The sequence below is a fragment of the Panthera onca genome, chromosome F1 (assembly GCF_046562875.1).
Source record: "Panthera onca isolate mPanOnc1 chromosome F1, mPanOnc1 haplotype 2, whole genome shotgun sequence".
Taxonomy (NCBI): domain Eukaryota; kingdom Metazoa; phylum Chordata; class Mammalia; order Carnivora; family Felidae; genus Panthera; species Panthera onca.
The window spans coordinates 25,181,300-25,196,118 of record NC_138355.1 but is presented as its reverse complement, the minus strand read 5'-3'; the positions used below and the strand labels follow the sequence as shown (position 1 = coordinate 25,196,118).

Sequence of the window (14,819 nt, the reverse complement as noted above, 5' to 3'; positions counted from 1 at the left end):
TACAGGCCTATAATTTAGGAGAGAGAGAAAAAAGAGTTAAAATGTAAAGGTGGAGACATGAGTATATATGTGGCAGTCAAGATCCCATAGAGAATAAGAAGAATGTGCACAGAAGAACACTGTAGACTCTCACACATACAATATAAAAAAAAGAGACAGAAAAAGAAACACAAAGTGAGAAACTGAGAAGGAGCAGTCAAAGAGGTAGGGGAAAACTTGTGTCATGGAAACTGAGGACAATGGTGTTCCCAAAAGAAAAACATGGACAACAAACGAGTTGGACATATGGATGGGTAGGTGCATGAATGAATAATGTCACATATTGCAGAGAAATTAGACATGAACTACAAAGTGTAGTTTACAGAAGAGAACAATGCCCCTTTAAAGGAAAGCAATTTAATAGGGGAAAGCAGAATGCAGTAAATATAAGAATAAATGATTGAGGGGAGAAAGTTGAGACATCAAGGATAAATTCACTCAAAAAAATATTTATCATGTGCCTCTGTGTTCTAGGCACTATGCCTCATGTAGTCACAGAGAAGTTAATGAGAAAGACAAAGCCACTGGTCACACAGAACATGTAGCCTGCTGCTACATAAATATCTTTAAATAGACATTTAAAATTAAACCTCCTAAGAGATCATAGGAGTATTTGTGGGAAGACATATCAGGGCTCATGACATCTAATTGAGATTTTAAGGATAAGTAGGCATTAGCTCTCTGAAGAGGATGGAAGCATTACAAAGACCTGGAGAATACTGTCTGTGTTCACTGAGACAAACATCATTCACTATGGAGCCTGGTATGGAGCTGAGGAGAATGAGAAGATCTTGGGTAGAAAAGGTTAAAGAGGGAATATTGAAAAGAATGTCTAAAACCAATTTTTAAAGTAGGTATTTGATTCTTAAAGTGATAGGATACCATTTGAAAGGATTTATAGAAGGACTGGGGTATTCAGATCTGTATTTTGGGAATAAAACATATAAACTCTATTAGTATTTAAGAAATTGAATTAACAGAATTAATTTATCACGTGGAGAGGTGTGAAAACAAGAAGAGTAAAGGATGGATGTCACTGTGGGTTGGCCTTCTGGGCCATGTGGACAGTAGTGCCCTTTTCTCAGAGAAGGAAGGTGACTGAATTCAGTTGTGGGCAAGATGAGTTTGAAAGTGCCTCTGAGGCATCCAGATAGAGACGTTTAGTAGTCCGATAAAAAAGTCTAGATCTCAGAGGGGGTCTACATTATAGATACAGATTTGCAAGTATTTATGTCAGTGGAAGCCACAGGAGTAGAGAAGGGTAGCATTTAGGTTGGAGAGGGTATACTTATAGTAGTGGCAATCTGTGTAATTGTCATTTTCTTCTGTAGAACTTTCTATCTGTGGTATAGGTGATGCAGAGTAAACTATACGATTCATCCAGAGAAAGAGAGTTGTCAAATAGGAAGGGCAATAGTGCAAGGCAGTTGAGAATATTGACAAAGGAGTAGTTGAAATTATTGATCATGAAATCTAAGCTAGATAGAGAAGTCAGTAAATAAGAGTAGGCAGCTGGATTGGGAGGTTCCTGAGAGGTGAAAAGACTTGAGATTCAATTAAGTCAATGAAATGAGAATTGGGAATAATAGAGTGAAAGAGCTACAAGGATGGAGCAGTAGGAGAAACGTAGAAGAGGAACATGAGGGAGAAAGGGATCAGCAAATCAAGGAAGTGGCGTCACGGTGGTTTGACTGGATATACATGTAGATGTTGAGTTCATACAGAATAATGGCAGATCTCCATGTGAAGAAGGATAGAAACAAGTGTCAAATTCTTCAATGAATACAAAAACAATGCTTAAGGGTGCCTGGGTGCTCAGTTGGTTAAGCATCTGCCTCCTGATTTCAGCTCAGTCATGATTTCATGGTCATGAGATTGAGCCCCACCCACATTGGGCTCCATGCTGAGCGTGGAGCCTGCTTAAGATTCTCTCTCCTCCTCCCTCCCAACTTCCCTCGAAAAGAAAAGAAAAGAAAGAGAAGAGAAAAGAAAAGAAGAAGAATGGTGGGTTCACAGATGATGGTGAGGGAGAAAGAGAAGTAAATTGATGGCATGAGCCTCAAAGGAATAGGCTTTCACGTGGGGGTGGTTGAAGTTGAACGGTGACTGGAAGCTGGATTGAGGGGTGAGGAGGATTCTCCCACTCCTCAGCTCCCAGGAGCTTGGAAAGCAAGCATCTGTCACCTGATAATACTGCAGCCAGAGAAGGATCTTGAGAGCAGAGTTCAGCCAGCAAATGCGGACTCAGCCTCCTTGAGAGAACCATGGGTAGTCAGGGTTCACTTGAAAGGTTCCAAAGAGAAACTAGAGGACAGTGGGGAGGAAGGCTATGCATTCTAGACCAGGTAACATAGCCATTTCTTAGATCCAACCCCTTGTGTCTGTTCTTTACTACAACGTAAGCGTGATATTTTCCAGTTCTCTTCAGCATCTGAGACATCAGAACTGGCTTGGCACAAATGACAGTTAAGTTTAAATTTGGTAGGTGCTTTAGATTTTGATGCAAGAAGTCTACTTATCTGTAATACATTTGCTTCTTTTTAGCCGCTCTGGATATTTTGTTAATTAAGTTTCTATCAGTGAAAACGGGAAGTCTGCTAATAGGTATTTAGTCTACATCTTACAGTTGACTTTTAATGTGGTATTGATATGTCAGCATCAAGTGCTAATTACTTCCTTGTGTCATTTGAGTGAGAACCTTTTTTTTTTTTAATGTAAAGTATTACGGAAGTTTTATGTTAAGTTAATGTAAAAATTGTCTTTTTTCATCTTTCAGTACCACCAAATATTTATGGTTCTGATGAACTTGCTCAACTTACAGTCATTGAAGGGCATCTCATTAGTTTACTGTGTGAATCAAGTGGTATTCCACCCCCAAATCTCATTTGGAAGAAAAAAGGTCAGTTTTCACCCTTAACATTTATAAAATTAAATATAAATGTTAAATGAATTTATATTTTATATGACAAACATGTCACTTTATTAACAATTTCCCTGGGGTCTGCATACTAAAATACTAGATAGCAGGATTGCTTTATTTTAAATGTGTAGCATGTGATACTTTTAGTATCTAGCTGAAATCTTTAGTTTTGAATCTGTTCTCCAGAAAAAAAAATAATTTTCTGTAATAGTTGATTGCTTTTTAATCAAACGCATTATAGAGTGGTTCTAATGATCAAGAGTCCACCATTCAAAGAAGTCTTTTTTCTTCTTCAGAATAGCTTTAAAAAATATTTTCTATAACAAGCAACTTTGCTGTATTTGTGACAATTTTGCAGTGTTAGGATTGAATTCTGCAGTTGAACAAACTTTCAACTTACTCATCAACAAATATTTATATGTATCCATTACCTATCAGAGAGATCATGTATATTTTTAGTTGACTTTTAAAATCATTTTTGTGGGGCACCTGGGTGGCTCAGTGGATAAGCGTCCAACTTCAGCTCAGGTCATGAGCTCATAGTTCATGAGTTCGAGCCCCACATGGGGCTCTGTGCTGACAGCTCAGAGCCTGGAGCCTGCTTCAGATTCTGTATCTCCCTCTCTGTCTGCCCCTCCCTTTCTTGCTCTGTCTCTCTCTGTCTCTCTCTGTCTCTCTCTCAAAAATAAACATTAAAAAAATTAAATTAAAATCATTTTTACTGTTTTAATATTTTACTTTATTTTTCTGTTTTCTTTCAAATGCAATATTGATTGAAAGAAAAATTTGCAGAAGATAATCTGATAAATATCTTCTCTTCTTTCTCTTCCTCATGCTCCTTCTTGTCTTGTTTTTCTTCTCCTCGTTCTCCTTTTCCTTCTTCTGTTTTCCCTCTCCTTCCTTCTCCTCCTCCTTCTTTTTGCATAGGATTGTTTTGCAGTGTCATCTGCCTTTTAGGTACTTGAACTAGGACGTAAATAAATATACTTATCAGAGTATATACACAAAATGTTGTATGTTTTTGCTTCATATTCTGCCATTTTGTTTTCTTTTCAGGCTCCCCAGTGCTGGCTGATTCTGCAGGGCGAGTCAGAACTTTATCTGGAGGCAGACAGTTACAGATCTCAATTGCTGAAAAATCTGATGCAGGGCTATATTCATGTGTGGCATCGAATGTTGCTGGAACTGCAAAGAAAGACTACAGTCTGCAAGTTTACAGTAAGTTATTGACTAACCAGACTTTGGCACAATTTTCTTTTAACCTTTCTGTCTTTCCTATTTACTTTTTCTTTATATCTTTAAGATACATTCAAGGCAGTGTGATTATAATATACCTATCATGAGACCCACAAATTTAAATTGTGCTGACATAAACAAAAAACAGTTGCTTACTTCTGTTATTTATTTAGCAATACAGCTGTCTACTCTGCATCAGCTTGCCAATGGCAGACGTATCGATCTGGTTGTATTGTGTTGTGGGCAGGATAGTGGATGTGTGGAATGGGGAGAGATAGCATTGTATCATAGGGTATATTTGCAGTATGTAAAACTACCTTATTTTAAAGGTTAACTTATATATGATTTGAATGTTTTAAATATTTAAATTATCTCATTTAACTTTTACATGAGCTATGATAGGAAGCAAAATTAATGCCTCCATTTAAAAGTGTGGAAACCATAGAGGTTTCCATGACTGGCCAAGGTCACACAGCTCGATTGTGGTAAAAGTGGCACTAGAACACAAGGTTACTAACACTGGCCCATTTTTCTTCCCCCCCACACATATTTATTAGTAATGGTCTAATTTTTTTTCTTAGAATCAGTATCAGGTAAATTTAGCTGCAAAACTACAGAATAACTGGCGGTCAGTGGCTTAACCAATTAGAGACTTATTTTCTCATATAATGAGAAGCCCGAGGTTGGCAGTCACTGAGGTTGGTCAGAACCTTAACTCATATCAGGACAGGAGGGCGAGGATTCTCCTGGCCCTTCCTTTGTGGTATCAACATCATTGCTGCAACTGTGGTATCAAGTCCACATTGAAGGCAAAAATAAAGGTAAGGAGTGGTATTTTTTCCTTTCATCAGGAGAGCAAAAGTATTCCAGACCCATTCCCCTCACCCCCTATGCCTACCCAGCCGATCTTTATTTAGATTTTATAGGCCTGAATTGATTCATGTGACCACCTCAAGTTTTAGCAATAGTCTCAGCTTTTCCAGCTCCCATAGTGGAAGTTAGAAGGAAGAAAGGAATTCATTGTGAGCGAGGCTCCTGTATCTATTTTAATGTTAGTCCTAGGAAGACTTCTGTAAATTAGGGCTATGAATGACAGGTTCAAATATTTGTGTAACTTGTCAAAAAGCAGGGAAAGTAGCAAACACAGAATTCTTTTTTTACTGTGTTGATAGTTTATTCTAAGCATGAAACCATTTAGAAACATTGGAGAAGAATTCAACATCTCAATATAGCAGTGCTGTCTGTTAGCTTTGGGTCTCTTCTTTAGTAGTTAATATTCGACATCAAAAATGAATTTAACTTTGATAATAATTCCTATGCAAGACTTGAAGCAGACATTTCCTACTTTATTATTTTTTTTCTTTTTTCTTTAGTTCGACCAACAATATCTAATAGTGGCAGCCACCCTACTGAAATTATTGTGACTCGAGGGAAGAGTGTTTCCTTGGAGTGTGAGGTGCAGGGTATTCCTCAACCAAAAGTGACCTGGATGAAAGATGGCCGCCCCTTGACCAAGGGAAGGGGAATGGAAATATTGGATGAAGGTCGCATCCTTCAGCTGAAGAACATTCATGTATCTGATACAGGCCGTTATATGTGTGTTGCTGTGAATGTAGCAGGAATGGCCGACAGAAAATACGACTTAAGTGTACATAGTAAGTATAAAGAAGCTCAATAAGTCTATTCACTGGCTCTTATAGTCTATAGCATCCTGGATAGGAGATTTAAACCTTCTGTGTTGAGTCTTTTATTTATAGCCTATGATTTTCTACATATGTACCTCTTTTCTGGATCAGTCCCGTCATTTATCCTTCTATACCTGACCTCCCATTTCTTAGCTTGCTGAAACAGGCATATATTGGATAATCTATTAGAAAAGCACATAGTGAAGTAGATATGATTGTCTAATTATCTTCTTCAAGTACTTTTGGTCCAGTGCTATCCCAAGTAATATTCCTTAAGTCTGTTTTCCAAATTTGCTGTCTTGGTTTGAACAAGCCTAGGTTCCTTAGAGCTTACGGACTCAGTATCAGTTGTTCACGAGTTTTACCAAAGTCAGCTTTAGTATTTTAATTATTGAATCATGAATGTCAATACGAATACACCAAACATACATGTACTCAGGGACAGTTTTTTGTATGCATATAATTTGAATTGCAATTTTAATTTTTTCTTTGTTTTTTTTTAATTCAGTTTATTTAAACAAAAATAATTTGCCACCCCACCCCCACACACACACACCACACACACACCTTTGACAACCATCAGTCTATTCTCTGTGTCTATAAACTTGGTTGTATTTATTTGTTTGTTTTTAGATTCCACATCTAAGAGCTATCATACAGAATTCGTCGTTCTCTGTCTGACTTATTTCACTTAGCATAATGCCCTTGAGGTAGTTTTGTTCTTTTTTTATGGCTGAACAATAATCCATTGTATATAAATCCTTTAATTTCTTTATCTATTCATCCATCAATGGACACAGGTTGTTTCCATTGCTTGGCTATGGTAAATAATGCTGCAATGAACATGTGGGGCATATATTTTTTCAAGATAGTATTTTCATTTTCTTCATATAAATACCTAGAAGTAAATTGCTGAATCACATGGTGGTTCTATTTTTAATTTTTTAAGGAACTTCAGAAAACCTGTTTCTCATCATGGCTGCACCAGTTTACATTCCCACCAACAGTGCACAAGCATTCTCTTTTCTCTTCATCCCCCCTCATTGTTATTTTTTGTCTTTTTGATAATAACCTTTCTAACAGGTGTGAGGTGATATTGCATTGTGCTTTTGATTTGTATTCCCTATTGATTAATAATGTTGAGTACCTTTTCATGTACCTATTGGCCATCTGTATGTCTTTTTTTTTTTTTTTTTTTTTTTGATGTTTATTTTTGAAGGAGAGAGAGACAGAGCGTGAGGGGGAAGGGGCAGAGAGAGAGGGAGACACAAAATCTGAAGCAGGCTCCAGGCTCTGAACTGTCAGCACAGAGCCCAACACAGGGCTCAAACCCATAAACCACGAGATCATGACCTGAGCCAAAGTCGGAGGCTTAACCAACTGAGCCACTCAGGCGCCCCTGTATGTCTTTTTTTTGGAAAAATGTCTATTCATATACTTTTCCCATTTTTAATTGGATTGTCTGTTTTGGGCTATTGAATTGTATGAGTTCTTTATATATTTTGTATATTAACACCCTATCATATATATGATTTACAAGTAATTTTTCCTGTTTGGTAGGTTGCCTTTTCATTCTGTTGATTATTTCCTTTGCTGTGCAGAAGCTTTTTACTTTGATGTAGTCCCAATAGTTCATTTCTGCTTTTGTTGCTTTTGTTTTTGGTGTCACATTCAAAAAATCATCTTAATATCCTATGTCAAGGGGCTTACTGTCTATGTTGCCTTCTAGGAGTTTTATGTTTTCATGTCTTGCATTCAAGTCTTTAATTCATTTGAGTTAGTTTTCATGTATGGTGTCAGATAGTGGTCTAAAATCATTAGTTTGCATTTGGCTATCCAATTTTCCTAGCACCATTCATTGAAGAGACTGTCTTTTCCCCATTGGATATTCCTGGCTCCTTTGTCATGAATTAATTGACCATATATGAGTGGGTTTGTTTCTGGGGTCTCTATTCTGTACCATTGATTTTTTTGTCTGTTTTTATGCCAATACCATGCTGTTTTAATTGCTATAGCTTTGTAGAATAGTTTGAAATTAAGTAGCGTGATGCCTCCAGCTTTGTTCTTTCTCAAGATTGCTTTGGCTATTTGGGTTTTTTTGTGGTTCCATATAAATTTTCGGATTGTTGATTCTATTTCTGTGGAAAATACCATTGGAATTTTGATAGGGATTGCATTGAATCTGTAGATTAGTTAGTATGGACATTTTGATAATATTAATTCCTCAATCCTTTTATTTGTGCCTTCTTCAGTTTCTTTCATTATTGTCTTATAGTCTTCAACATACAGGTCTTTCACTTCAGTGGTTAATTTATTCCTATGTATTTTATTCTTTCTGATACAATTGTAAGTGGGATTGTTTCTTTGTTTCACTCTCTGATACTTAATTATTAATGTATAGAAATGCGATAGATTTTGTGTATTGACTTTGTATCCTGCAACTTTAATGAATTCATTTATTAGTTTTAACAGGTTTTGGATGGAATCTTTAGGAATTGCAATTTTTTTTTTTTTTAATTTTTTTTTTTTTCAACGTTTTTTTATTTATTTGTGGGACAGAGAGAGACAGAGCATGAACGGGGGAGGGACAGAGAGAGAGGGAGACACAGAATCGGAAACAGGCTCCAGGCTCTGAGCCATCAGCCCAGAGCCTGACGCGGGGCTCGAACTCACGGACCGTGAGATCGTGACCTGGCTGAAGTCGGACGCTTAACCGACTGCGCCACCCAGGCGCCCCAGGAATTGCAATTTTTAAATCTATAGAAACAACGATAAATTTAATAGACACAATCTTATAAGTTGAATCCAATTAGGACATGCACAACATCCAGTATTAATAACCTGTGGTTTGCAGCCAGTGTATGAGCCAAAGTTAACAGAATCAGAATGTAAAAGAAAAGAGGTTTCAATATAAAGCATCTTTTTCTGTTAGATTACTTTTAATTTTTAGGATTAGAATTATTTGTTAGAAAATTCTGCCCATAAGGAGGTCATAAATCCATATTAGAGATTTACCAGACAAGATGAATGACTCAGAAAATCATTCACCACCAAGAGAATAATGGCGTGAAAGTCATTTACTGCTATGAGTGGGGAAAAAGTGACATTTTTTACCTCCAGCAAAGTCACACTAAAAATACTGCTGCTACTGATAAGCTCATTGTTGTGGTTGCTTATTTTGCTTACTGTTCACCAGAAAATGGAAGTCTAATTATTAGCCATAGGCTGTTGAGGATTTGGTTTTTGATATATATTAGCTACTTTATCTTCCTTTTCTTGTTTGTTTTATCTTACAGCCCCTCCAAGCATCATAGGAAACCATGGGAAACCTGAAAATATCAGTGTCGTGGAAAAGAACTCAGTGTCCCTGACTTGTGAAGCTTCCGGAATTCCCCTGCCTTCGATTACCTGGCTTAAAGATGGGTGGCCTGTCAGCCTTAGCAGTTCTGTGAGAATTCTCTCAGGTATTAGGAATTTTCATAGCCTGATAATCTGGATGGCTTCCTATGGCTACAGTTTCTCCTTAATTTCTCTCTTTTATTTTTTCTTTTTGATCTAATTGCTTACTATATTGCTGGTCATATTAAGAAAAAATATTTAGAAGGACATCAGAAGCTCTATGAAAAGGGGGAAAAAATCTGTAAATATCTCTAGATCCTTTTAAAAAAGAAATCACGGCCCTTTCTTATTACTTAAATCATGGGGATGTCAGAACATTCATGCTACAGTAAGTACCAATCAATTTGAAAAGTGAGGAGTGAAGAGAAATACTGAAAATGAAGCCAGAGTCTAGAATGAATCATATTTTATAACAAATCTCCATAACCAAGGATTTCATTTGAGTGAGTTTTATATTTTCAGGATGGGTTAGTTTCCTATAAGCTAGGACTTTATCATTAATGTAAAAGGGATATTCAGCTTCTCCCTCATCTGATTATGTAAAAAAATCTATTAGTTTGTCCTTTATAAACCAGGGTAAGCATGCAGAGAGGTGTCTCAAGGCCATGCCACAGGAGTCTGCGCTTAGCTCTTTTAGGAATGAGTCTGTGCTTCACTCTTTAGGTCTTACACAGACCAAGAAAACAATCTTGCCAAGCTGTGGTTAATAAAGGGCTTGGATACTGAGAAGAATACATAATATGCTGAATGAAGGCATCTGAATTCAAACACACCTCACCCTGAAACTTTTGAGTTAAGCCTAACAAAATGAAGTCAAACTTCTGCACTTACATTAAAAGCATGATGATGGGGGCATCTGGATGAGTCAGTTGGTTAAACTCCCAACTCTTGGTTTTAGCTCAGGTCATGATTTCACGGTTTTGTGAGTTAGAGCCCTGAATCGGGCTCTGAGCTGCTAGCACAGAGCCTCCTTAGGATTCTCCCTCTTTCCCTCCCTCCCTCTCTCTCTCTCTCTGTCTCTCTCTGCCCCTCCCCCACTTGCGCTGTCTCTCTCTCTCTCTCTCAAAATAAATAAACTTAAAAAATTTTTTTAAATGATGAAAATTAGGGTGAAATATAGCTTCAGAATTTTTCAAGAAGAGCTCTGAATTGTGTTTGTGATTCAGTATACATTAACAGTGTAATGTGGTCATCAAGAAAATAAATCCAGTATTTTGCCACATTAATAAAAGATATTTTCATTAATTAAAAAAAAGAAAGAGACCAATTGTATTCTAGACTTAACTTACTCACTAGGAAGACTGGAAGGACCTATTGATAATATTTTTTAAAAAAGGTAACCATGATAGTACATTATTGCAAAATAATTTACATTTCTGATTGTATTTAAGGTGGAAAAATAAACCGTATGTAACGTTATGGTTACATAGTGAAAATTAAATTTAAAGACTTGAAGAACCATGGTGCAGAAAAGAATTATGTTGGTTGTGTCTAGTTCCAGAGGCTAAAAGTAATGCCAGTTTATGGAAGATTCTAGGGACAGATTTGGGTCTGAATATAAACAACTTAAAAAATAGTTATATTGTTAAAAGTTAAGATGAACTATTCTTAAGAGTAAGTGACCTCTTGCCTCTAAATTTGTTCAAAGTTTCAATTCCCACTTTTGAAGACTTTTTCAGATAAGATCCTTTCCTAGTTTTGAATTAGTTCTAAATATCCTAAGGTCCCTCTGTTTTTTTAAGGTGTTGGTCTATAAATGATAGGACCTTGATGAAGAATTTATATTGCTATAATTATTGTATTTATTGCCTATAATACTCACTAAATTTACAATTCCAAAAAAGTTACTTTGTTAACTTCTATTTCTTCACCTATAAAGTGAAGATATTAATAATATTTGCCTCTTAGGGCTTTTGTAAAGTTGAAATGAGTTCATATATGTAAATCAGTTAACACAAGCATCCAATACATGTTCAGTATTGCCATAGACAGTCAAGTAAAAGGTTTGGGTGTCCCTGTCCTGGGAAATTTTCCTATTTCCTTACTATATTACTTTCCTCTGCACAGGAGTCCTAGTCTCTATTGATCTTAGGAAATGCATACGAATGACAAAGGCTTTATTACAATTTGGCTACCAAAAACCTGAACACATTATCTTCTTGTCTTGAAATTATCCTCATAGTTTTGGCTTCTTTTTTTTTTTTAATTCTCAATTGCTGAAAAAGTAGGAACTCTTTTTAAATATAATAGCTACACCAGGGCTCCTGAAATGAAAAAGGCAAGATAGTAGTGATGTACTGCTATCACAAAGAGTGATATGCTCTGGCTTATTCTAGATTTACAGGAGTGGTGTTTTGGTTTTATTTAGTCTTGTTTTGCTTGACAAGCAGCTGGAGATCCCCGAGTGAACACATTAAAAGTATTTGACCTCGTGGTGTTGCCAAAAGAGTCATTCAGTTTTACAGTCTGAACATGTGTATTGTGCAATAGATGAATGAGAATCAGATGAATGGCATATGACTTGCTTGGTCCTTGGTCTGCTGCACACTTCTGTTTCATTAAGATTAGTTCTCCTGAGACTAAGTACAGATTTTCTGAAAGCAATATGTTTGTGAAGGTCATTGTTTTGAAGTTATCTGCCAAGAACAGATAGCTGCTATAAAAATTTAATAGGTACAAGAAACATCTCCATTTAAGTATAACTTATCATCAGATCTTTTGTTTCTCACTGGATTAAGTGAGAGGACCAGGAAACAAAAGAAAGATCATGAGATTTAGGAGGTTAAGGTTTGCAGAGCTAGAAATAACTCATAAAAGTTGTATTGTGTTAATATCTCTCAGCTGGAATCATATTATGGTCTCACTAACTTGGCGGTGAGTACCTGAATCCCTGCCGAATTAACACAAGTTTTTTTGACATGTTTACATAATTTCTGTATTTAACTTTCTTTATTTAAATTCAGTTCAGAAAAAAAAAAAAAGATTGAATTCAGGTTACCAACTTTGTCTAAATAAGTTACTACCTAGCTCGCCTTTCAACGGGTTGAAGATAGGAAGGTTGCTTACAGGAAAAGCTCAGTGACATCTTGTGTTTATAAAAACAAAGCAGATGGACTCTCCTGAGAAATCCAGAGCCAGGTGAATATTTACATGAAAATTCCATGTTTAACCATTTCCATTTTTTTAGTTCAAATTCAGAGTACTAAGCAAAAATGTACCAGGTAGAAAAGTATTACAAAATCTAAGACATGAGTTACTTTTTTTTCCTTAGAATGTACTTCTCAAATGGTTTCAAGGACTCTCCTCTCAGTGTGCCTTAGTTTTCTTCAAGCTTTGCTTCAGCCCATTTACTGGCTCCTCTTCCTTTGTCCTTCAGGGTGTGACTAGACCCTTCAGCATATCAGAGCTTCCCTCTCAGTCTACAAGCATTTCATAGATGCAGAATCTTTTGTCCCTACATAGAAGTACAAAACATAAAATGTAACAAAAGCAGAGTTGTGCTAGTCAGTCAAGTGACGCCCACAGACTTTGATCGAAATGATTCTAGGACTCCATGATACTCAGGTGAAGACCAGTAGTTGGTCTTCATGGTTTCCCCCATTCCTTATAGAGTGATGTCACCATAGTCTGGGTTACTTGTGTAGTTCTCTTTCTCACATTCCCATTTCATATGCCCAGTGGCAAACTGGGAATCTTTTCCTAAATGTCCTCTCACAGTTGTCTTTCTAAAGCACAGATCACATCATGACGTTTTTTTGTTTACACACTTCCATAGCTTTTAGTGAGCACGATAAAGTCCCAATTCCATAGCAAAGCATTCAAGGGGCCAAAGCGTCTGGCCCTACTCCAACTAGTCTTATCTCTTAATATTGGCTTCACCTGCTCTGATTCTTTTTTTTTTTTTTTTTTTAGAGAGACAAAGAGGGAGTGAGTGGGGAGGAGGGACAGAGAGAGAGAGAGAGAGAGAGAGAGAGAGAGAGAATCTCAAGCCGTCTCCACCCTCAGCTCGGAGCCCAATGCAAGACTCAGTCTCATAACCCTTGGATCATGACCTAAGCTGAAATCAAGAGTCGGACACTCAACCTACTGAGTCACCCAGGCTTCCCTCACCTTTAAGTACCACAACCCACATCTGTTTTCTCCTGTACTACCTCATTCATAGTCTACTTAACAGTGGTTTCTCTCAACTCCTCTATGTGTTAGCGTATACTTGCCTTTTAAGATTATGTTCAAACATCGCCTCTCTGAAACTCGGTTTCTTGCCTGCTGTCACCTAGCATTGTATTTATGTTTTTATCCATTCAACCAAAAAATTATTCTGAATTACCTTTTCTGTTTTATATAGACTTAAAACATGATTTAAAAAAGATACTTGACTTAAATGAATGTTTAAGGCCTTTGAAGCATATTGACTGAATTTTATCTAAATTGAGCATTAGTTGGCCAACTTGTAAAGTTATCGATTTCTTTTTGAGTCATCTGGTGGTTTGCTTCTCTAGGAGGCAGGACTCTGCGGTTGATGCAGACCAGAATAGAAGATGCGGGACAGTATACTTGTGTTGTAAGAAATGCAGCTGGTGAAGAAAGAAGAATCTTTGGGCTTTCAGTACTAGGTATTTTTATAATTTTCAGTTGTCTTAATGCATTCTGTATATACATTTAAAATTTATCTACAGCTTGATCTCACATTCATATATTCTTTGGCCCCTGGGCTGATACTTTTGGCAATAATTCAGTGTTAGAATAATTTTGGATGTAATTAGTTGGATTAAAATGCCTGAAATGCCATGTCTTTTCAGTTCACAATTGTTCAACAATATTTTAAGACTCTGATAACTTGTTTCATGTGAATATTTATCAGAGTTACAGTGGGAGAAATAAATGTCTAATAAATGTTCTTATCAACTTGTTGGCATTTTTATCCAGACTTTATAACTTATGTTACAATAAAATTCATTGTAAGTGAATTCATGGCATATAACTTTATACTATATCTAAAAATTGGAATTGATCAAAATAATGTTATGACATTATTCTAGTAAACAAATAATGAGAATTTAGGGATTTGTTTTAAAGGTTATAGCTTATAAAAATATAAACAAAGATGCTTATAAAATAATAATCCTGCTGTTAGAATAGTTGCTTACTTTCTGTTTTTTTCTGCATTTAACTTTTTTTTTTTTTTTTTAGTGCCACCTCGCATTGTGGGCGAAAATACATTGGAAGACATGAAGGTCAAAGAGAAACAGAGTGTTACACTGACTTGTGAAGTGACAGGTAAGGGACTTAGCTCTTGTATTCCTGCTGTTCCTCCACTCACTGATTATTTATTGCCTCCACTATGTATCTTAATTAGTTGAGAAAAAAGTCAAACTACTATCATAAGCATTTGAAATTGAATTCTAGTTGAGTAGAGCCAATAGAAGTATAGGAGGAAATTTCTAAGATTCTCTGGAGATGAGAATATTCCAGGGTGCCTGGGTAGCTCAGTCGGTTAAGCATCTGACTCTTGATTTCAGCTCAGGTCATGATCTCACCGT

At 36.4% G+C, this 14,819-nt stretch overlaps 1 protein-coding gene across 3 annotated transcripts in view; it reads left to right on the top strand.

The window, feature by feature from the left end:
- The window catches only part of HMCN1 (hemicentin 1), a 470,876-nt gene that overhangs the window by 324,278 nt on the left and 131,779 nt on the right, over positions 1-14,819 (top strand). For all 3 annotated transcript variants that reach the window (XM_060643679.3, XM_060643685.3, XM_060643687.2), the window contains 6 exons: positions 2,816-2,938; positions 4,016-4,177; positions 5,569-5,850; positions 9,177-9,344; positions 13,779-13,892; positions 14,470-14,556. In XM_060643679.3, the coding sequence (XP_060499662.1) occupies positions 2,816-2,938; positions 4,016-4,177; positions 5,569-5,850; positions 9,177-9,344; positions 13,779-13,892; positions 14,470-14,556 (936 nt within the window). The remainder of the gene's footprint in view (positions 1-2,815; positions 2,939-4,015; positions 4,178-5,568; positions 5,851-9,176; positions 9,345-13,778; positions 13,893-14,469; positions 14,557-14,819) is intronic.